The 23,809-nt window shown below is 40.0% G+C and overlaps 1 protein-coding gene and 1 pseudogene across 1 annotated transcript in view; one reads left to right on the plus strand and one right to left on the minus strand.

Annotated features, from left to right (window-relative positions):
- Aatf (apoptosis antagonizing transcription factor) overlaps positions 1-23,809 on the plus strand; it is a 125,676-nt gene that overhangs the window by 2,008 nt on the left and 99,859 nt on the right. The window contains exons 3-4 of the mRNA XM_008831267.2: positions 4,901-5,335; positions 5,758-5,895. Of these exons, the coding sequence (XP_008829489.1) occupies positions 4,901-5,335; positions 5,758-5,895 (573 nt within the window). The remainder of the gene's footprint in view (positions 1-4,900; positions 5,336-5,757; positions 5,896-23,809) is intronic.
- LOC115069990 lies at positions 7,805-10,844 on the minus strand (annotated as a pseudogene).

Here is a 23,809-nt window from a genome sequence, read left to right on the forward strand (position 1 = left end):
CTCTGTATGTTAGTTATTATAAAACTTACGTTTTGTCATTCTAAAAATAACGTAGTACTTCCATTATGGATTAGGAAGATGTGAGCTTACAGTTTTTTGGTTTTTGTTTTCTGTTTTGGTCTTTTTTGAGACAGCGTCTCCCTGTTGCCCCTGCTGGCCTGGAACTCAACAGAGATCCACCTGCCTCTGCCTCCCAAGCACTGGGATTAAAGGCGTGCGCCATCATACCCAGCAGAGCTTACAGTTTTAAACAATAGTTTCTCAAGGTGGAAGATGAGGCTGGATGTGGATGTTGAGAGGATGCCATTTATTTTCCTTTAGGGAGGTCAGTGATGCCATGTTGAGAATCCATTGATAATATACCAGGAACTATTCAGATTATAATATGTATCATTTAGTTCTTGATGTAGTTCTGGGAGCTCCTGATAAGTGTATTTCATATTCTTAAATTTTTTGTCTAAAGACTGATAAAGAGACCAATCATGAGACAAATATAATATTTATTGAGTTCTCACCATGTGTCAGCTGCTTGATTATCTCTGTAAGTTCTGAGAGCTTAGGACACAGTCTTCAAAGCATATTGCCATCATTATCATTACCTGTGTCATCCTATCGAATCTTCTCAGTAGCTCAAGAAGTTAGTATTATTTATCCCTGTTTTACATACAGGAATGTGAAGGACTAATTGGTGAAGTAAAAGTCATGCAACTATTATGTGAAAGAGACAGGATTTAAACGAAAGCCGGCCAGTTTAAGTTTATGTGCATTTCTTGAAAAAATACTGAAGATCATCCTGTTTTCATAAAATTCTTATTTTATTGACTGAGGTTGTTGGCGACTTGTTGCCTATATCAAATGATCGTGCTTCTTATACATGGAGCTTTTATAGTCTACCATGGAAGAGGTGGTAAAACAAATCAAAACCAAAAACAAAAACCCTTCTAAATGTCAGGTTTTATGTAAGTAAAACCAGGAACCTTAACTAGCATTCATGCTATAAGATTGAGTAGAGACTCCTTCCCCTGGAAGTTAGGACTGGTCCTGATTTGTTGACAACTCTCTAGGTTCCTGTCCCATCACTTCCTTGTGCACACTGCACTATATTCTTTTCCTTCCCCATTCTCTGATGAGCTGTTCCTTATGCTACATAATGTTTCCACATAAGCCATTCCTAACCTTTTCTGGAAGGTTAGGTAAGATTCCTTTTCTTCTTTTTTTCTGAGGGGGGAGCAGTGAAAGTGGGAGGAGGAGACAGGAATTCTTTATGTAGTCCTGACTGGCCTGGAATGCACTATGTAGACTAGGCTGTCCTTGAACTTGCCGTGGTCCTCTTGCCTTTGTCTTCTAAATCAGGGATTATATGTGTCCACCTGTTGATTCTTTTTTTTTTGGTACTCCTGTCTGGTTCCTTTCCTATATACTGTCTGTTGATGACATTGTCATATAATTATTGGCATGCCTGTGTACCACTCCTATAAGACTTTGAAATTCACTTTGAAGGTGTCCTAATTTTATTTTTGTTGATGTGATAAACTATCTTGACAAAAGCAACTTAGAAAAGAAAGGAGTTTGAGTTATGGCTCCAGGTTTCAGTCCATCATAGCATGGAAGTCAAAATGGCAGGAGCTTGAAGCAACTAGTCACATCACATCCATAGTTAAGAACAAAAAGAATAAATGATTCCTTGTTTGTTTGCTTGCTCTCAGTTAGTGTTCTCCTCTTGTACACTCTTAGGAATCCCAGTTTAGGGAATGGTGCTGCCTACAATCAAGACAGTCCCCTATAGACATACTCCCAGGTTAACCTGATCTAGATAATTCCTCCTTAAGAATCTTTACCAGGTGATTCTTTTTTTTAAAAAAAATATTTTATTTATTACTTTTATTTTATGTGTATGAGTATATTGCCTGCATGTAGGTAAGTATACCAGTGTCGTGCAGTGCCTGTGGAGGACAGAAGAGGCCATCGGATCCCCTGGAACTGGAATCATGGACAGTTGTTAGCTGCCATGTGGGCGCTAGGATTTGAACCTGGGTCTTCTGCAAGAAAAACCAGTGTTCTTAACCACTGAGCCATCTCTCCAGCCCCTACCAGGTGATTCTTAACCAGCACTATCTACTTCTTGTCAGCCTGACGTACAAACAAGTGCTTTTAAGCTATATCTTTTCATTTGTTGTCCCCAAGCCTCACGGTACTATCATATCATAATATAAAATACAAACCCCAAAAAGGCCCTCAAAGTCTTTAAAAGTTCCAACACTTGGGGCTGGAGAGTTTGCTCAGGGGTTAAGAGCACTGACTGCTCTTGCAGAGGACACAATTTCAATTGCCAACACCCACATGGCAGGTAACAGCCATCTGTAACTTCAGTTCCAGGGGCTCCAGTACCCTCTTCTGACCTCCTCAGGCATTGCATGACACAGGTGCACTTAAATTCATGCTGGTAATACACTCATACAGATAAAAAATAAAAATAATCAATAAAATGTTTTTAAAAGTTTATAATTCAACTGTAAACCTAAAAATGTACAGCCAGTTTTGTAAGAGATCCATCCTAGCTCAGAAAATTGTTATTGAATATGTCAATGCTGATGTAATGAAATGCTTCTTCTAAGTATGTGGTTATTAAATAAATAATTAAAAAAAAAGTTTCAACACTTTAGAAGTCCAAACTCTTAACTGTGGGCTCCATAAAATCAGAAGTAAGTAGGCTGGGCATGGTGGTAGACTTTAAGCTCAACATTCTGGAGGAAGAGGCAGGTGGATCTCTATGAGTTCAAGGCCAGCCTGATCTATCTACATAGTGACTTCCAGGCCGACTGGGGCTATAGGAAGACCCTGTCTCAGAAAGGCCAAAAAAAAAAAAAAAATCAAAAAAGCAAGTTACATACTTATCAGCACAGCAGATATTATAGTCTGTTACCCTTCCTTAGCTTTGATAGCTAGCTGACTTTTTTGTGGGTGGGGTGGGGTCTTTTTTGAGACAGGGTCTCCCTATAGCCCAGCTGACCTGGAACTCACTATGTGCTATGTAGACCAGGCTGGCCTTGAACTCACAGAGATCTCTGCCTCCTGAGTGCTGGGATCAAAGTTGTGCGCTACCACACCCAGCTGCTAACTGACTCTTGATGGGTACTTAATATTCAGTGGAGTACACTGGTATGATATAGTACAGATTGTACCTTTGGGATAGCTAATCAGAAACTTTCTCACTGGCAGCTTTGGGAAAACTGGTAATTCCCAAACACCAGTTCATCTGTTTTTTGTTTTGTTTTGTTTTTTGAGACAAGGTCTTGTTCCCATTCAGGGGTCTTGGTCAGGTTCATTTTCTCCACCAATTAAAGAATTAACAGGCAGGAAAAATTTCAGACTCAGCAGAAAGCAAGTGGTAACAAACTATTGAAAGTAAAGAAACACAACATATACAAACACTTATACAGAGAGAGAAAAGCTCTCCACGAGTAGGGGGTTAGGAAACCAAAAAATCCAAAGCACCCAGGAGAACTTGGGCCTTTCAAGTGTTTTTGGTGGGTCCTACTCTAATTTTGGATTGGTCAACTTAAACAAAGAAGAGAGAGCCAATAGGTTATAGTTCCAAGCTGAGATTCTGTCCTCAAATCAAACCTTGGTCTTACCTGAACTGGTCTCGAATGGCTAGCCTGGAGGGGGTACCTGTTGGTTAGAGGGGGAACCCTAAGGCCTTTGTCTCACCAAGAAAAGGGCAGGCAGAAGTGTACAATTCTTTTTCTTCTCTTTTTTTTTTCTGGTCTTTTTGAGACAGGATCTCCCTGTAGCCACAGCTGACCTGGAACTTGCTATTTAGACCAGGCTGGACCTGCTTCTGCCTCCTGAGTACTGGGACCTTCTACCACACCTAGTTTAAGTGAGCCATTCTTTTTTTTTTTTTTTTTTTCTTCGGTCTTTTTGAGACAAGGTCTCCCTGTATCCCTAGCTGGCCTAGACCTCACTATGTAGAACAGGCTAGCCTTGAATTCACAGAGATCAGCCTGCCTCTGCCTCTTGAATGCTGGGATTAAAGGCATGTACCACACACAGCTAAGTGTGCCAGTCTTATTACTAATCTGTGTTGTACCTGTTTGTCAGGGATTTAGTTCCTCAGTCTCACCCTGTAGCCCTGGCTGGCCTATACTCAATGTGTAGACAAATGTTGGCATTAAAGATTAAAGGCATGCATTGCCATGCCTGGCAAATCTTATCTTTTTTAAGGTCCAAATGAAATGTTAACTTCTCCATTTTTATTGTTGTTGTTTTGAGATAGATCTGGCTAGCCTGGAATTTGCTATGTAGCCCATAGCCTTGAACTTACCATCCTCCTGCCTCAGCCTCCTGAGAGCTTGCTGGGTTTACAGGTATGTGCCACTATGCTTTGATTACTTCTCCCTTAATTTTTCTTAAGTTTTCTTGCCCTGTATACAAACATTTCTCTCTCCTGTGGGGTAATAAAGGAGCATTTGGGTGTTGTTTTTTTTCTTTTTCTTTTTTTTTTGAGACAGGGCCTCACTTTTGTAGCCCAGACTGGCCTGGAGCCTGCTGTGTAGACTAGGCTGGCCTTGAACTCAAAGTAAACTGCCTACCTATGTCTCCTGAGTACTTGGAATTACACTGGGTAAGCTACTATGGATGGCATGAAGCGCTTTTAGAGTACTTTCATTCTTTTCTGTATTACAGCTTTTATGGTCTATGTCTCCCACTATCTTTAGGTTAGACTCATGTTTCTGTTCATTTTTGTTTCCTCTTAGCATTTAGAGATAGTAATATATGGTACATATTTGTTCAGTTGAATAAAGTACAGTACATTTCAGTAATTGAAATGAAAGATGTGACCTGATACTTTTCTCCAAGTAACTAACTCCCTCCCTCCCTTTTTTTTCTGATTTAGACAAGGAAATATCTGATGAAGAACGATCTGGAGATGGAGATTCAGAGGGCCTGGGCCTGGAAGAATCAGAAGATGACCTAAGTGCTGCTGAGGAACAAGATGCTGAGGATGATGGCAAGAGCAGTCTGTCTCGGAGGAAGAAGGGAATGCACTCTGCAGAAATGCTAGGCTTCAGTTTCCAGAGTATTAGTGACTTTGAGAAATTTACAGAGGAAATGGATGATGTTGGGAGCAGTGAGGAGGAGGAGGAGGAGGAGGAGGAGGAGGAGGAAGAGGAGGAGGATGAAGAAGAAGAGAGCAGTATGGATGAAGGGGATGTGGAGGAAGACAGGGAAGGAGACAGGAACAGTGAAGATGATGGTGTGGTGATGACCTTCTCCAGTGTCAAAGTTTCAGAGGAAGTGGAGAAAGGAAGAGCTGTAAAGAATCAGATAGGTTTGTGTATGATTTTTGCCTCTTGCTTGATTTTTCAGAGTTTCTGCATTTGATCTGTTTGCTTGCTTGCTTGTTTGTTTTTGGCTATTCTTTCGAGTATCCTTTCAATTAGTATGTGACATGCATCACCCAGAGGCCTAAGCCCCAGGTCCTCTGTGCTTAGCTGGTTCTGCCCTAGTACTTGTGGCAGCTGTAGAAGATTGAAAAGGAGAATGTCTTCTCGTTTCCTTGACTTAGCATGTCTTCTCTTGTAGCAAATATTTCTATCAATTGAGTAACTTTCTAGAATAAAGACTGTTTCTATGGTAGGAAAAGTATAAAGCATGTTGCTTAGAGGCCAGTGTTGTTTCCTGTCCCTCCTCTGGTGCCATCTCTGGAAGATTTTGTAACTCAGGGATGGGGTTCTCTTTTTTTTTCCTCAGCATTGTGGGACCAACTCTTGGAAGGGAGGATCAAACTACAAAAAGCTCTGTTGACCACCAATCAACTACCTCAACCAGATGTTTTCCCTGTCTTCAAGGACAAAGGTGGCCCAGAATTTTCCAGTGCCCTAAAAAATAGTAAGTAAATACTTAAACCATCGGGTTGGTTTGAACTATTGAGGTATCTTGGGATATAATGGGTTGGATGTAAAGGATAAAGAGATTTCATTTTAGTGATATTATAGTATAGCATAGTGGTTTTGACCAGTCATGATCTTAAAGGCCAAGAGGTGTTCACCTATTCTTTTAAAAATAGCAATATAACCCACTTATCAAATGAAAACAGCTTTGAAGTCTAGCAGGTGTTTGAGTCATGTCTACTTCACTTTCTTACCTGATGTCACTCTCTAGCCTTCCCTTGGCTTCCTGAATTACTTCTTAAATTCTTAGGGAATGTTACTTGAAAGCTTACTGGTATAGAACAAAAAGGAGAGAATGATTTAACTCAATTCTTATGATGGTTGTATCATGTTAAAAGATACATTTCTCTATGAGGGAGGTTTTTAGAACAACGTGCTAAATACTGTTTATTCCTATCTTTGGATAACAAGAAGTGAGGGAAAAACAATGACTTCAGGTAAAGAACAAATTTTGGAAGAGCATTATTGAGTTCTAAACTCAAAGAATTCTAGAGAAAAATAATTTAGAGATTATTTGATTCCTAATTCCCTCATTTTATAGAGGAGAGGACTGAGGTCCAGAGACAATGACGATGTCCAAAGACAGCTTGCCAAAGTTACAGAGTTTGTTCACAAGCAGCAGAGACAAAACTCCAGCTTTTCTCCCTCCTAGATTAGGAGTCGTCCTTCTGTACCATATTATCCCCCATGTACCTAGTGGCACCAAGGGACTGGGGCCCAGGGAGATGTGGGGTGAGTGTGCTATGGTTGGCATAGCTATTCATTACTTGCATGCTGAGATGCTTCCGTTTGCCCTTTCCAACTTTCTCTGCTGAAAGACATTTGACAACGTTAAGCAATGTGAATGATTGTCATCAGTATAACTAATCATCATCCCAGGACACTGCCTTCAGTGTTTTTCAATCTTTTTCATGTTCAGAATCCCTGTGTAATTTAAATTAACATTGTTTTGGAAAGTGGCTAGTGTTATATACTACTGTAATGCTTGTAAACCTTGGCCTCTTATGCCACTATGGAAAAGTTGCTAGAGATTTGCTTATTGACAAACAGCTTCTGCCATTTAACCTCGAAATACTTTCTTTTTAAAAAAAAAATTTTTTTTTTTTTTTTGGTCTTTTTTGAGATAGGGTCTTCCCTGTAGTCCCAGCTGTCCTGGAGCTCACTTTGTAGACCAGGCTGGCCTTGAACTCACAGAGATCTGCCTGCCTCTGCCTCCCCAATGCTGGGATCAAAGGTGTGCACCACCACGCCCGACTCAGTGAGCAGTCCTAACCACTGAGGCTCCAGTGTTTCAGGTTCCTCTTTTATTCTATCAAGGTAAACTGCAGTGAAAACAGGATCCTGTCCTTCCTTAGGTTGTGTTTGCTCAGTATGTGCTCTCCTTGCACTGTCATTTATTTTCACAGTCTTCATTGTAGCCTCTAAAACAGCAGACTTGTAGCAGCACAGTAAACTCCTGAGTACCAAGTCTTTATAGCATCAGCACCTCAAAATCTACTTTGTAGAAATTTAACAAATAGCTTCTTGCTTTTCCCCTTTCCCAATACATGCTTAGTTCTCAGTCACCTTGGATGTTGGTAATTACATCTTTTGAACTATGAAATTATTTCAAAGACTGGTCTCACAGTGGCTATGAAAGCAGTGAGTCATGGAGTAACTTTAACAAAATTAAGGGATATTTTATGCACAAAGCTACTTCTCCAAAGATGTTTGCTTTTTCCCCCCTTTCTTTTCACAAGTTTTATGCTATCAGAAGTGGGCCTTTTATGTTGGTAACATGGTGTATAAGGAAGAAGGCAGGTCATTTAAGGAAATGCCAGATGAACTCTACAAATTTCATTATGCAGTCAAGCCTGTAGAAAAGGAGGAAGAAGAGCACATGAACCCCCACTTACTGTCACTAGTTTGGAAGAATTGAGGGCATTTCTACAACTAGAACTCTGCTGTCTTTTCCAGAGTTTGCTGTACAGCTTTAAATGAAGTGATTAAAGGAAAGCTAAACTTTAGCCATAATAAGTTGACCTTTTAGTGAAATGCATGTTATTAATGTATTTAATGAGATGCATTACAAACTGCAGTGAGCACCATGTTTCATTACAGGTCTAAAATGCAATATCATTAAAGACCTTTAATAGAAACAATAGTTGACATTTTGATATTTCCCATAAGCAAAACATCCAAGAACATAATATAATGTAGCATAAATGTAGAGGAAGTGTTAGATTTTTTTTTTTTTTACTACCCAAGAGTTTAAGGGGAATTCCGCTATTAGTATATATTTTTTTTTGCTCCCATTTTTTTTTCCTTCTAATTTATATTCACCCTCCTTATCTTTTTGTGGCCCTTTTCCCAAGACTGTCAATTATTTTGACTTGAATGGACTTTTTTAGAGATGGTTATACAGTATGTTTTTTAAAAAGATTTATTTTATTTTTAATTATGTGTATGTATCTGTGTGAGGGTATGTGCATGTGAGTGTCAGCGGAGGCGAGAGGCATTGAATCCCTCAGGAGCTGGAGTTAACAGGTGGTTGTAAGCCACTCAATGTGGGTGTTGGAAAATTAACTCCAGTCCTTTGCAAGAACAGTACATGCTCTTATTCACTGAGCTATCCATCTCTCCAGTTCCACTAACTTTTTTTTTTTGAGGCAGACTCTTACTGTGTACCCCTGGCTAGCTTGGAATTCACTATATAGGCTAGGCTGTACCACCATGCCTGGCCCATATATTTAATACTAATTCTCAGCACTTCAGAACTTTTCCTCTGACCTCTACATGCCCGCTGTGATATGCATGTCCCCCTCAAATAAAAAAAAGAATGACATTTTGGGTAAGTCATAGATTGTATTTAATGTTTCTGTTTTATTTTAGAGATTTTTTAAAAAAATACTATTTTATGTGTATGAGTGTATTGCCTACATGTATGTAAGTGCACATCTGTAGTACAATGTCTGTAGAGGTCAGAAGAGGGTGTCAGATTCCCCTGGAACTGGAGTTACAGATGGTTGTTTACCTGCCATGTGGGTGCTGGGAATCAAACCCAGGTCTTCTGCAAGATTAGCCAGTGCTCTTAACCACTGAGCCATCTCTCCAGCTCCAGATTTATTTATTTTTAAGTAGACAGTACATTCACATAGTTCAAAAAATGCCAAGGACTATACAGCACAGCTTCTCACCTTTGAACAGTGGTACAAGAGTACTACTTGGGTCCCTGTCAGTCACATAGGCCCTCCATCCCCCACAGTTCAAAAAAATTAATGTTAAATTTTAATAAGTGTGGGCTCTTGCATTTTAAACAAAAGATTGAAATGACTGACCAGTTCAAAATAGATTTGTGGAAGCATTTATCTGTAATAGAAGCTTGAGTTGAGTGCAAAGGCTTTCCTATCATCGTTATTTATTATTACTATTATTGGTTTTCTGGTTTTGTTTTTGAGACGGACTCATGTAGCCCAGGTTGACCTTAAACTCACTGCTATGTATCTGAGGCTGGTCTTGAACTTCTGATTCTCCTGTCTCCAACTCCCAAGTTTTATGGGATATGCCAGATATGTACCATCAAGCCCAATTGGTTCCACCATTTTCTTCCTCCCACTCCCTTCCCCACATTTCTCAAGTGTGTGTGTGTGTGTGTGTGTGTGTGTGTGTGTGTGTGTGTGTGTATGTGTATGCATGCTCACCCATGCATGTACATTTGGTGGCCAGAAGTTGATGTCAGGATGTCTTTCTCCATTGCTTCTCTACCTTATATTTTGAGACAGGGTTTCTCGCTGAACCTGGAGCTCCCTGTTTCATTTTGATTCAACTGATTAGTGATCTGGAATTCACCAGTCTTTACCCCTTAGCACTGGAATTACACATGTATACTGCTATACTTAGCTTTTACGTGGGGATCCAAACTCCAGTCCTGTTGTTTGTATAACACACACTTCACTCACTGAATAAAGCCTTTGTGTGGTTTTTTTGTTGTTTTTTTTTTTTGACAGGGTCTTGCTATGTAGCCCTGGCTAGCCTATAACTCACTATGTAGACCAAGCTAGTTTTGAACTTGTGATCTTCTAGCTTTTGTCTCCCGAGTGCCAAGATTGCCAGTATGTATCACCATGCCCACCTTTGGCTCAACCATTTTTGAATAAAGTATATAAAGGTTCCAAGGGACAGAGCCAAGAATGAGGGACTCTTAGAACATTGAGAACATTCTTTTTTTTCTTTTCCCAAACTGGTGCTGGGCATCAAACCCAGGGCCTTGTGTATATGAGGCAAGCCCCCCAGCTACATTTCCAGCTTTCTTCCTTTTCTTAGTGGGAGGTTGGCAGATAACTGGATCACTTCATCAAACACTTTCAGGGGTTTGCTCTTGGAAAGCTCTCCAGATACTTTATAGCACCTGTCTTCTTAGCTATAGCCTATTGGGACAGGTGTCCGCAGTCAAGTTCTTCTGCAGTTTCTGTTGTGTCTGTCTTATCTCTAACACCAAGCCTCATTCCCAGTAGGGTGATAGGAGCGATGGGACAATGTTATTCCACTTCTGGATACCACTTTGTATAGACGTTTTCAAGTGATGCAGGACTCACAAGGGAAAAGCAAATTAGGAATATAGTAGTTTACAGATAGGATCTGGGGTGTAATCTATTACAGTCTTCTTGTCTAGTTGTATCATAAACCCAGATTCACGGGTTTTCCATCTACCATAACATTGGCAGAATAGTTGTCACTTTGGGGATCAATTCTCTGAAATACATTGCACCTGTAACTGATCAGTAGGTGAGTTTTTCTTACTGCTACATTGCTCACCATTACAAAATTGATGGCCTGCCTCTGTGCTGCTTCTGTGCTGCTCACTGGGCTGCAGTGGCAACAGGTCCCAGAGGCAGCTGTGGAGTACATAGCTATGGATGATAGTGTCCAGTGCTGGGGAGGCACTGTCCATGCAGCCTCACCCTTCTTGAACTGGGACTGAAGTTGCTACCACCCAAAGCAAAGGAATGCCCTTCCCCTGTTTTTAATTACTTAGTTACTTTAGATGGCATACTAATAAGCACCTGTTTCAGAGTTGTTTCAATGAACACTTTACAGATTCATGGTGCAGTTGTCACAATGACCCTGTAGAGCCCTGAAATAGTCTCAGTTACTTGAGATGGGTTTTAGTATTGCTTAGGACGAAGGCAGTTGAAACCTTTCTCAAGCATAGCAATTATGTACACCTGAGGACACCTAACCAAGATGATGTGAGCAAGATTGATCTTATCTTTTGTTTCAGTCAATAACTATCAGTTTTTAAATTAGCTTTACCAAAGTATCACATGCTTATTTCAAAAATTTAGAAAATACATAAAAGCATACAGAAGAAAATAAGATTATCTGTAATTCTACTACCCAGAGATAGCCACAGTTGTATATAAAAAAATTTTTATTATATTTATTTTGGGGGAGGACACCAAAATATGAGAATTGGTTCTATCCTTTGATCTTGTGGGTCTCAGGGATCCAACTCAGGCTATAGAGTTTGATGGCAGGTACCTTAGCCCACTGAGCCATCTTGCTGACCCTGTGGTTCAGCATTTTTTTTTTTTTAATTCTATGCTAACACACACTTGAACCCACGTTCTTTTGTATGCTAGGCAAATACTGTACCACCAAACTAAATTACCAGCCCTCACATTTTTCTTAAAAACAAAGCTAGAATCATGTAAATATGTAAGTTTATTTTTCCACTTAGTATTGTGTGTCAGTATACTTACATGTTAGCATTTTCAGTGACTTAAAAGAATATTACACTTTAGACCAGGCATGCTAGTACATAGCTTTAATCCCAGCACTTGGGAGGCAGGCAGATCTCTGTGAGTTCAATGCCAGCCTGGTCTACATAGTGAGTTCTAGGTCAACTGGGGCTATAGGGAGACCCTGTCTCAAAAAGACCAAAAAAAAATATATATATATATGTATATATATATTTTTTTTACACTTAGAGATTTGCTATATTTACGCTGGTTTGTATTGATGGATGCTTAGGTTTATTTTGGTTTTTTACTTTTATAGTTTTTTTTTTTGAGACATGGCCTGTGTAATCTTGGCTGGTCCGGAACTCACAGAAACTCATCCGCCTCTGCCTACCAAGTACTAGGATTAAAAGCATGCACTACCACACCCAGCAAACATAGATGGGCTAATGAGATGATTTTACTTTCTCTTTTTTTATGTTATGATTTTTTGAAACATGTACATGTAGACATCTGTAGGGCTAGCAGTGTTGCTCAGTGGTAGACTACATGTTTAGCATGCTGAAAGCCCTGAATTCAATCCCTAGCACCACAAAAGAAAACCAAAAACTCTACAAATAGCTAGTAGATGCTGTATTGGTTTGCACAGATCTATATTCTCTGGAAATGTAATTGCTGAGGCAAAGGAATTTTACTTTTTTTCTTTTTTAGGCTTTTGGATTGCATTGCCAAGCAGATTCTTTGAGAAATTGTAACAGTTTAAATTCTTGTCTGTAACATTTGTTTTCCTGAACTCCTGCCACCACAGGGCATTATTGATCTCTTTATTTTTTCCTAAGCTGTAGGTGGGAAATGAAGGCAATCATTTTTTGATAACTTTCCATTTCCATTTGATATTTACATAATACCTGTTGGTTTGGCATTGAAATGTAAGCTCTGTTTGGTCTGCTTTTTGGAGAATGAGTTCTATGTGGAAAGACTTTTAGTCCCTATTAAACTGCTACTTTGCCCAGCTCAGTTCCTTGGGCATTTATGTTATATACAGAGTAAGGTAGATAACTACACAGGAGTGTTCTAAGGTAATGAAGTAGGAGAACCAGGAGGAGAGTATTAGAGTCTCTCTCTCTCTCTCTCTCTCTCTCTCTCTCTCTCTCTCTCTCTGAGTGATGTTTGAGATCAAATGGAGGGACTGGCGCATGTTAGGCAAGTGCTCTACTCCTAGGCTCCACCCCCAGCCCCTAGTATGTTGTCATTGATTCCACCTACCCTGAACAGATGAGCTTCAGTTTGATTAAGAGCAATGAAAGCTAAGAACAGCTTAAGAACTGCTGAAACCAAGTTGGTTAGAATATTCATTTTACTATTTTAACAGTTGGTTTTCTTAGGAGTGAGATTGTGTTCTCTAGCAGAAAGAATTTTTGTTTTTTGAGGGGCTAAAGAGATGGCTCAGCAATTAAGAACACTTACTCTTACAGAGGACCCAGGTTCATGTCCCAGCACGTAACTGTAACTCCAGTTCAAGGGGATCTGACACCCTCTTCTGACCTTCACAGGTACTAGACATGCATGTGGTGCACATACATATGTGCAGGCAAAACACATGTAAAATAAAAAAGTTTTTTTTTTTTGGTCTTTTTGCGACATGGTTCCTGGAGCTCACTATGTAGACCAGGCTGGCCTTGAACTCACAGAGATCCACAGAGATCCTGCTTCTGCCTCCCAAGTGCTGGGAATAAAGGCGTACGCCACCATGCCCGGCTAAAAAAGCTTTTTTTACAGATAGGGTCTCCCTGTAGCCCCAGCTGGCCTGGAGCTCACTATGAAGACTAGGCTGCCCTCAGTCTCACAGAGCTCCACCTACCTCCGTCTTCTGAGTGCTGGGATTAAAAGCATGTGTTACCATGCCTGACTAAAAGATAAAATCTTGAAAAAAAAAAAAAAAGTCAGGCATGGTGGCACAAACCCTTAGGGAGGCAGAAGCAGGCAGATGTCTGTGAGTTTGAGGCCATGTTGGTCTACATAGCCAGTTCCATGACAGCTAGGGTTATATAGTGAGACCTCTGGAAAAAAAAAAAATTTTTTTTTTTTTTGCAATAAGGTTTCACTAGGTAGCCCAGGCTGGCTTTGAACTTAAAATCCTCCTGACTGCTAGAATTACAGGTGTGTGCTACCACATCCCACTTGCCAGAAACATTTTCTCCAGGGCTGAGGGGAACTGTGATGGAGTGCTTGATTAGCATGCACTTCAGAATAAAGATAAAATAAGAACAGTGATGCATTAGATAAGGAAGCAAACCTGACTCCTAGTCAGTGGTAGTCATAGCAGGATCACTCTTTCCACAGTATTCATGGTAAAGTACAAATCATTGTATGTTGGAGCCTCTTGAGTACATTTAATTAACTCAAGATTGTATATCCTGATAAGTGGGGGGGGGGGAGAAGAGAGGGGAGAGAGAGAGAGAAAGAGAGAGAGAGAGAGTATATGAATGAATATGAATGAGAATGAGAAAGAATGAGAGAATGAGAATATAGTGCCAGCAAGTCTGCTTGCTGTTCTTCCCATGAGTGAATGCTGTGGAGTGAGCACGAGATGGCACGCAGAGTCTTTTGTTGCCTCAGTTATTTTTTTGTTCCTACGTACCTCTCCAGTGAGCATCTCATTAAACAGTATGGATCTAGTATTTAAAGTTACAGTGTGTGTTCTTTGTACAACATGATCCCTAAAAGTTCTGGTGGGAAATGGGCTATGTTGAACTAACTGAGAGAAAAAATACTGGTGTACTCAATGGACAATTTAAGGAATTTTCAGAGTCATTTTGACAGAGCTTGAGTTTTGCTTTATGCCCAGACATTAAGACCTACCCTCTGTCTGAGATGCTCTACTTTATTATATTTTCTTATGTCTTAAAAACGTATTCTTGTGTTATTTTTTAATTTCTATTTACTTATTTTAATATTTTTTATTTTTATTTTATGTGTATGAGTGTATTGCCTGCATGTATGTGAGTGTACCTGTGTCGTGCAACACCGCGGAGGTCAGAAGAGGGCTTTGGATTCTCCTGGAACTGGAGTTAAGGATGGTTTGTAGCTGCCATGTGGGTGCTGGAAATTGAACCTGGGTCCTCTGTAAGAGCAGTCAGTGTTCTTAACCCCTGTGTTATTTTTTAAAAATATTATTTTTATGTGTACAAGTGTATTCCCTGCATGTGTGTAAATGCAACTGTGTTGTACAGTGCCCATGGAAGTCAGAAGAGGGCATTGAATCCCCTGGAACTGGAGTTATAGACAGTTGTTAGCCTCCATGTGGGTGCTGAGAATCAAACCTGGGTCCTCTGCAAGAGCAGTCAGTGCTCTTAACCACTTAGCCATCTCTCCAGCTCCTTAACTTGTGTTATTAAAATCATGCATGAATATGATGAACTGTACAGAAGCATTCAGGAAGATGGTACTTCTTACATTCAGTCTGATTCTGGGCCTTTTTTTCAGTCTTGGAGAGCAAACCAAAGGCCTTGTGCATGCCTTAGAAATAGGCTGGCACTGTGCTAAATCTCAAGCCCCCCGTTCTGATTGCTTTATTTTACTGCTTTACATTTATTTGTATATATGTGTCCCCCTCTCTCCCAGTGAGGGAATTGAATCCAAAGTATGCTAGGCAAGTACTCCACCACTGATCACATCCCCTCCCCTACCTCTTGACTTATTTCCTTATTCTCTGATGTGGAAAGATGAGAATGCTGTTGACAGATTAACTAAGGCGAGGATTGAGGATTGATTGTTTAATAGTATGGGGGTCATCTGTGACCTTGTTGAGCAGATCCAGTGGAGGGGCATGAGTAAAGGCTTGGCTGGAATGAATCCAGGAGAGAAAGGAAAAGAAGAATTTTGGACAGCATAGACAACTCTTTCAAAGGATGTTGCTTTAAAGGGGAACAGAGAAATGAGACATAAAATAGAGACTGTAAGTGAAGAGAAGAAGTTTTGAAGATGGGAGTGATGTTTATATATTGGTAAGAATGATCTGGCAGAGGGGAAATCAATGATGCAGAAGAGGACATCTGTTGTAGTGGCATGCCTGAGCAGTAAGTGGAGTTGGGGCTGGTACAAAAGAGGGAAGTGGGGCTTGCATAGCTGTGTGGACAGTTTAGTGTGATGATGCATGGGAAGACAGTATATAAATAACCACTAATGGGAAGGAGCCTATGAAAACAATTTTGATAGTTTCAGGGATTTGGTTTTGTTTTGATTAAGATACTAAGATCACAACTTGAGAGAAGATATGAAATAGTTGTCTCACTAAAATTTTGCATTCTCCCCTGTTCCTATAATTAGGACCTCAATGCTTTATTCATATGTTGACCGTAAGAGTTGAAACCAGCAAGCTGCATTATAGTGTTGTCCTGTAAGTGAGGTATAATGCTAAGGCAGGGCAGAATTGGAAGATAATATTTTCTTTTTTTATTTGTGTGTATGTGTGTGGGTGTGCTTGAATATTGGCAGTTAGGGATTGAGGTCAGGATGTCTTCCTCAGTTGCTTCTCCACCATTTCAACTATAGACTGGCTAGTGAGCTAGTTAGCTTTCAGGATCTACCTATCTACCTCTCAGCATTGGTGTTACAGAAGTGTGTTGCTGTACTCAGCTTTCATAAAGGTGCTGGTGACCTGAATTCAGTCCCTATATTGTCTTTATTGTGTGTTCAGGTCATGCTCCTAGGCCACTCAAAGAATGTTCATGATTTAGCTCAGATTCCTAGTTTCTAGTTCAGGGAAATTTTTATCATTCTCAGTTCATTGTCTAAAAGCATATTTTAGTCTTCTTTACATTTTGTCTGTTTATTTAATTTTTCTTTAGTTTTATAATTTTCAATGTTGCCACCTGTCCTATTACCCTTCCTGTTTTCCACTTTTATTGACCCCTCTGACTTGGGGTCATGGTTCTCTTTTATTGTCATAACTATCAATCCAGGCCAGGCATGGTGGCGCAGAGGCAGGCAGATCTCTTGAGTTCAAGCCCAGCCTGGTCTACATAGTGAGTTCTAGGCCAGCTAGGGCTACGGGGAGACCCTGTCTAAAAAATACCAAAAAAAACCCCAAAAACTAAAACCAAAAAAAACCCCCTATCCTATCCTTCTAACTCCTCCTGTTTTGATCTGTACAGGCTAATTATATTATTACCTCCCTTCTTCTCCTTCATAAGGACCCATTCTCACCTTGGGATCACCTGGCTGATCTGGGATAATTTTCTCATCTCAGATCTTTCACATATTTGCAGTTCTTTTTGATAAATACATAGATTGCTCTTTCTCTGGTTATTATTTCTACCTGAATTTTTCAGTGTCAGGTACTACCTCCTGAAGTGGAAGTAATGTCTTAGCTCTTGCTCCTGATGCACTCATACATACTTTCAGCCATATTGTTAATTTGCCTCTTGGTTACTGTGATTTGTAAATCAATATTCTGTGTTTACATTATAATGTCTATATAAGCAGTGTTCACAGCTGAGTCATGTCTTATGTATACTGTGATTATTTCTCTTTCCCACATATCATGTTGTTTTTTAGAGTTAATAATTGTTAAATTTTTCTTGATTGACTGATTGAGATAAGGTCTTACCCTTAGCCCAGCCTGGTCTAGAACCTACTATGTTGCTCATATTGGCCTCAATTGGGGTGATCCTCCTGCTTCAGCCTGTTGATTGCTGAGATTACAGGAAGAAGCCGCCATATCCAGCTTATTTAGTTTTCTAGGTAGTAATTCAATCCTTAACTTTTTTTTTCTAAATGCATAGATATCCCCTCAAGATTTCAATTGAAAACCAAGCATGATGGTGCATACTTATGGCTTATGGTCCCAGCTACTCAGGAGGTTAAGGCAAGAGGATCACTTGAGGATTGAGGCTCATCTTAAAAGAATTAATTGCATCAAATATTTTGCCAATTTGTCTTTCCAAAGAAGTCTATCCCAGAGCCTTTGACTTGCTTGCTCTGATCTGTGCTGTTCACCTCCTCAGGGACTAGCTATGATACTGGAATCTTTCTTAACTGTCACCCAGAGATTACCTTAGCTTTTTTTTTCAAACATTTTATTTATTATTTTTACTCCATGTGCATGAGTGATGAGTGTACTGCCTGCATATATGTGAGTGCACTCGTGTTGTGCAATGCCACGGAAGTTAGAAGAGGGCTTCGGGTTCCCCGGAGCTGGAGTTAAGGACGATTCGTAGCTGCCATGTGGGTGCTGGGAATTAAACCCAGGCCATCTGTCTAGCCTCTACCTTAGCTTCTTTCTTCTGTGAATCATCTCCTCCTCCTCCTCCTCCTCCTCCTCCTCCTCATTATTATGATTATGATTATTGTGTGTGTCGTATATGTGATATGTATGTGGCAGTGTAGGTATTATAGTGCATGTTTGGAGGTCAGAGGATAGATTGAATTCAAGTCGTTAGACTTGGCCAGCAAGCACTTTTACCCCCCAACTACCTTGTGGGCCTTCTGTGAATCTCTTACTCGTAAGATTTCTTTACTGCTCTGATAATTTAGTAAAGAAAACTGTTAATCATCACTGCTGTTGGACTGTGTATTAAGTTCTATAGAGTGTTCATTGTTCCAGAGTTACTGTCAATAAGGCAGAAGCCATTCTGATTCCTGATATTGCTGTTTTTTTTTTTTTCCCCTTCCTCTTTGGAAACTGGAGACTTGGAAGAATTCTGGAATTTTGTAGAGACAGGTCTTGGTGTAGATTTGTTTTCATCCTTTATACAAGGGTACTTAGTGGGCTTTGCATTCTAGAAAGCCTTATTTTTCAGTTTTGGAAAATTCTGAAATTTGTGTTCTTTCTCCCTTCTGTGTTCTGCTCTTTTTTCCTTTTTGAGACAGGCCCTCATTGTGCAGCCCTGGCTGGCCTGGAACTCCTATGTAGACTATGCTGGCCTCACAGAGACTCACCTGCCTCTGCTTCCTAATGTTGGGATTAAAGGTATGCACCACCATGCCTCACCTTTCTGCAAGGCTTTTCATTTGGTTTAAACTGTTTTGACTTTTTCCATTTTTTTCTCCTCAGTTTTCTATCCTCTCTCCTATTTTTCTAAGGTATCTCCTCAGCTTTCATACCTTTTTATGGAAGCTTTTTAATACTTCTATTGTATTTTGATTCTGTTTCTTAGAAGATATACATGATATGTATTTTCTGAATTGTCTTCCTGCATACATCCTTGAAGTTTTTTTTTTTTTTTGTCTTTTGAAACAGGGTCTTCCTGTAGCTCAGCTGGCCTGGAACTCACTGTGTAGACCAGGCTGGCCTTGAACTCACAATCTGCCTGCCTCTGCCTCCCAAGTGCTGGGACTACAGGCATGTGCCACTATGCCCAGCTGAAGTTCTTTTTTTTTTAACTTCTGGCTTTAACTCCAGTACAGCATGTTAGTAGATGTTTCTCAGTTATTCAGTGACCGTTTGCCAGAGATCTTTCTTTTTTTTTTTTTTAACATTTTATTTATTATTTTTTATGTGTATGTGTGTATTGCCTGCATATATGTAAGTGCACCCATGTTGTGCAATGCTCACGGAAGACAGGAAAGGCTGTTGGATCCCCTGGAACTGGAGTTATGGTCAGTTGTTCAATTCCATGTAGGTGCTGGGATTCAAACCCAGGTCTTCTGCAAGAACAACCAGTGTTCTTAACTCTGCTGAACCATCTCTCCAGCCCCAATCTTTCTTTTAAATTATTATTTTTTTTTGGTCTTTTTGAGACAGGGTCTCCCTGTAGCTCCAGCTGTCCTAGATTCACTATGGAGACCAGGCTGGCCTCGATCCGCCTACCTCTGCCTCCCAAGTGCTGAGATTAAAGGTGTGTGTCACCACGCCCGGCCTTAAATAATTTGTTTTTAATATTTTATTTGTTTTATTTGTATGAGTGTATTACCTGCATGTATGCAAATACATCCATGTCATGAATGCCTGCGGAGGTCAGAAGAGGGCATTGAAGCCCCTAAAACTGGAGTTACCAACGGTTGTTAGCTGTCATCGAACTTGGGTCCTCTGCAAGAGCAGTCAGTGTTCTTAACCTCTGAGCCATCTCTCCAGCCCCTTTATTGATTTATGTGCATGAGTGTTTTGTCTGCTTGTATGTAAGTGCACCTGTGTTGTGCAATGCCCACAGAGGCCAGAGGAGAGCAATGGATCCCCTGGAACTGGAATTACAGATGGTTGGTAACTGCCATGTGGATGGTGGGAACTGAACCCAGGTCCTCCACAAGGGCAGCCTTAACTGCTGAGCCATCTCAAGCCCCACAGTACTTGATTTTTAAGAGTAAGGTACCAAAAAATTGATTGAAAGCCTTATTGATGGATGGTGCTTTAGTCTGTGGTTTCTTTTGTAGTGATCTGTGTGGGCCATTTTGGGGGAAAATCCTCAATATTGGTGTCATTAGATGTTTAGTCTTTATGAGTTTATACTCCCTAGAGGGGTTCCTGTCTTTTGTTTGAAGGCCAGCAGTCTAGGAGGTGAATAGTCTGGAGATTTCAGCATTCAAAATTCCCCTCAACTGCTCCTTTCCGCATTTTTTGAAGCAGGGTCTCATGTAGCCTAGGCCAGCCTCAGACTCTTTGTAACAATGGATGATTTTGAACTTCTTATTCTGCCTCCACTTCTTAAATGCTGGGATTACAGGTGTGTGCCATCATGCTCTGTAAGTTGTCCCCTGAGCTTTAAACATACACCGTGGCATGTGCATGCCCACATGCACACACATACACAAATAAACATGTAAAAAATAAAACAGATAAAAAAATTTCACCCAGTTATATTTACATAATCGTTACTGTTGATTTAATTTGAAATGCAGATTAAAACTATAAGGTGATACCTCTACATTCCTATTAGAATATTGCTAGAGGGGCTGGAGAGATGACTCAGCTGTTAAGAGCACTGGTTCTTCTTACAGAAGACCTGGGTTTGAATCCCAGCACCCACATGGTGGCAAACAACCATCCATAACTCCAGTTCCAGAGGATCCGACCACTTCTGTCCTCTGTGGGCACTGCACGACACGGGTACACTAACATACATGTAGGCAAAACACTCATACACATAAAATAAAAATAAATTTAAAAAAAGGAATATTGCTAGAAACAAACATACCTGATAGTACCAACTACTGGTGAGCACTAAGAACGTTTTCTTATGTTGCTGGTGGGAATGCAAAACAGTACAGCTATTCTGGTAAAACAGCTTAGAAGAAAAGTTCTGTTTAAAAAAATTTAAATATGCATTTACCATATGATCCTGATCCAGCAGTCCCAATCTTAGTTCTTTCTAGAGAAATGAAAACATGTTCACACAAAGACTTGGACATGTATGTTTATAGCAACATTTTTCATAATCAGCAACACTGGAAGCAACCCAAACGTCCTTCAAACAGATTAGACAAATGGATAAACAAACTGTGGTACATTATTCAGCAATAAAAAGGACTAAATCTCAGTGTTGTTATGCTAACTGAAAGCCTCAAAAGGTTATTCACTTTAAAATTCCATTTATATGACATTGTGGGAAATGGGATACTATCTGGAAGAGAATAGCTCAGTGGCTGCCATGGGTTAAGGGTGGGGGAAGGGTTTGACTACAAAGAGGCAGCCTAGCTTTTTTCTTTGTCTCCTATGAGTTTCCATTTTCCTCTCCAGTAGTCTCGTTTCCGTGGAGTGTTTCCCACCTGTTTTCCACTCGCTCACTGGTGAACCCTTCAGCTTTCCTTGATTGTGAGCATTTTGCTTGGATTGAAGGAGGGGGTATAAATAGTTGTGTGCTTATTCCCAGATAACTCCAGGAATATTTCTTATAGTAATAGATACATGATACAGTACTTCCAGGGACAGAGGAATGAGCTACATCAACCTATAGTGTCACTTTTACTTGAAATATATATCTTTGGCACTAAAACCTTACCCAGAAGAGAATAATAGATTACACAGAGCTTCTAGATTTTGATGTGGGTTAGAACTGAAAAATGAGATGTCTTTAAACTATTTTTCCTTCTCTCTTTGATAAGTGATATAATGTGGTTTGGACACTCAGAGATTCCTGAGATTCCAGGTTCTGGTTGATGATTTACTGCAAAATTGCTTATAAATTGAAGTAGAAAATGTTTTGCAGACCTGGCAGCTTTCTGACTTCACACCCATTTGTCACCCAGCATTTCCCTTTGTGTATAGAACAAGAATTAATTAGGCTGCACTGCAGGAAAAGTTTATGGCTATAATTTATATAGGATGAATTTCTTTTTAAAGAGACAGCATTGTTTTGTTATACCTATATACATATAAGTGTATGTATATATATAAAGTGGGTTCTTTTTGTTTTTTTCTTAAGGCAGTCTCTGTAAGCTTCTGGAGCAAACACTCATTTTTCTGTTTAATGTGAGATGGCAGTGGAATAGATGCTTTTATAGTGATTGCTTTCTGATTAAACTTGGTCTTTTTGTTCCTTGCTTTTTAATTCATTGTATACTAGGGAGAGCACTCAGGTGTAGGTTTGCATTTTAGATGTTGGTCAGACTTGTCTGGTTTCCAGAGCTTTGTATTCTTTTGGTCTCTTGAAGACTTGGGATTCTGTCTTTCTTAGGGTCTTGCTCATTCAATTAATGTTTTCATAATCAATGCAAGTCAGAACTTGCAATTTGTTCCTGATTTGCACATTAAAGAGCTCCATTAATTAAGAATCCTGGTGTTTGGCATGTTCCCACAGGATCTGTGCATTATTTACATGGTGAAAGTGCAAGCTGAAGTTTCTCAGTTCTAGTGGCAATAGCAGTTAATCTGGCTTCTTGGCTTTCTTCTTTTTTTTCTTTTGCTTATAAATAACAATTGTTGCACAACTCACTGATACTCTTTAGGGAAACATTGTACCAAAATAGGAACAAATGAGCCAAATGAGAGGGCTGCTGTCGTAGAGTAGAAACTAAATTCTTTGTCTAAAGGCAAAAAAAAAATTCTGATAAAGACACAGAATGTATGTATATGTTTGGTTTTTGTTGGCTCTCACTTGGTTGGTAGAAGATGTGATAGAGTTGAATAGTAATTCTGTTTACTTTGATTGCACCTATCATAATAGTACTTATATTTACAAATGAAGTTATTTTTTATAATCCAAATAATCCTGGAAATGGAGACAAACATAGCCATCCATGTGTGTGAAGCTTTTTCATAAACTGGGATTAAAGGCATGTCCCATCATACCCGGCTGTTAACACTTTTAAAGTGTGTTCTTTGAACATTTTTCTTGAAGCTTTGTTCTCAGTCAGTGGTGGTCTCCATCTTGATGGTAAGAAGGTATAAAAAGTGATTGGAAGCATGCAGTAAGATTACCATTTCAGCAGCTTCCTCCTTTCCAGCTTTAACTGGCTGAAATTTACCTATTCAAAATACAGTTTCTTAATATTAGGTGTTAACACTCTAAAAACCATAAGAAACTACAGTGCATTTCCTAAAGAATGCAGACATTTTCCCTCTGGTATTTGAGACAGGGTCTTTCTGTGTAGCCCAGGTTGGCCTTGCATGCATGCATAATCCTCCTGTCTCAACCTCCCATATGTTGTAATTTTAGGCACATGCCACCATGCCCAAAATCCCTTGAACTCACAGAGATCCCCCTGCCTCTGCTAAGTGCTGGGATTAAAGACATGTGCCACCACACTCAGCTAGGGTTTTATGGGACTTAGTTCTTAGTTTAATTTGTGTCGTGGTCTTCCTCCCTCTCTCCTCACCTTTTTGAGACAGGGTCTCACTCTCTCCAGTTCGGAGGCCTGGAATTCAGTATATAGCCCAGACTGGCTTCAGACTTTTGGCAGTCCTCTTGCTTTAGCCCTGTGAGTGCTAGATGATAGGTATGAGCCACCATGCCTGTCTGTTCTTCCTTTATGTTAAAAACATATATACATTGTAATATAGCTTCACTTAAATGTAAATAGAAGGCTGGAGAGATGGCTCAGCAGTTAAGAGCACTGGTTGCTCTTGCAGATGACTTGGGTTCTGTTACAGCACCCACATGGTAGCTAATAGCTGTTTGTAATTCCAGTTCCAGGGAATCAAACACCTCTTCTGGCCTCCTTAGGCACCAAGGACACAGGTGGTACCCATGCATA

The sequence above is a fragment of the Nannospalax galili genome, unplaced genomic scaffold (assembly GCF_000622305.1).
Source record: "Nannospalax galili isolate Female #2095 unplaced genomic scaffold, S.galili_v1.0 scaffold1430, whole genome shotgun sequence".
Taxonomy (NCBI): Eukaryota; Metazoa; Chordata; class Mammalia; order Rodentia; family Spalacidae; genus Nannospalax; species Nannospalax galili.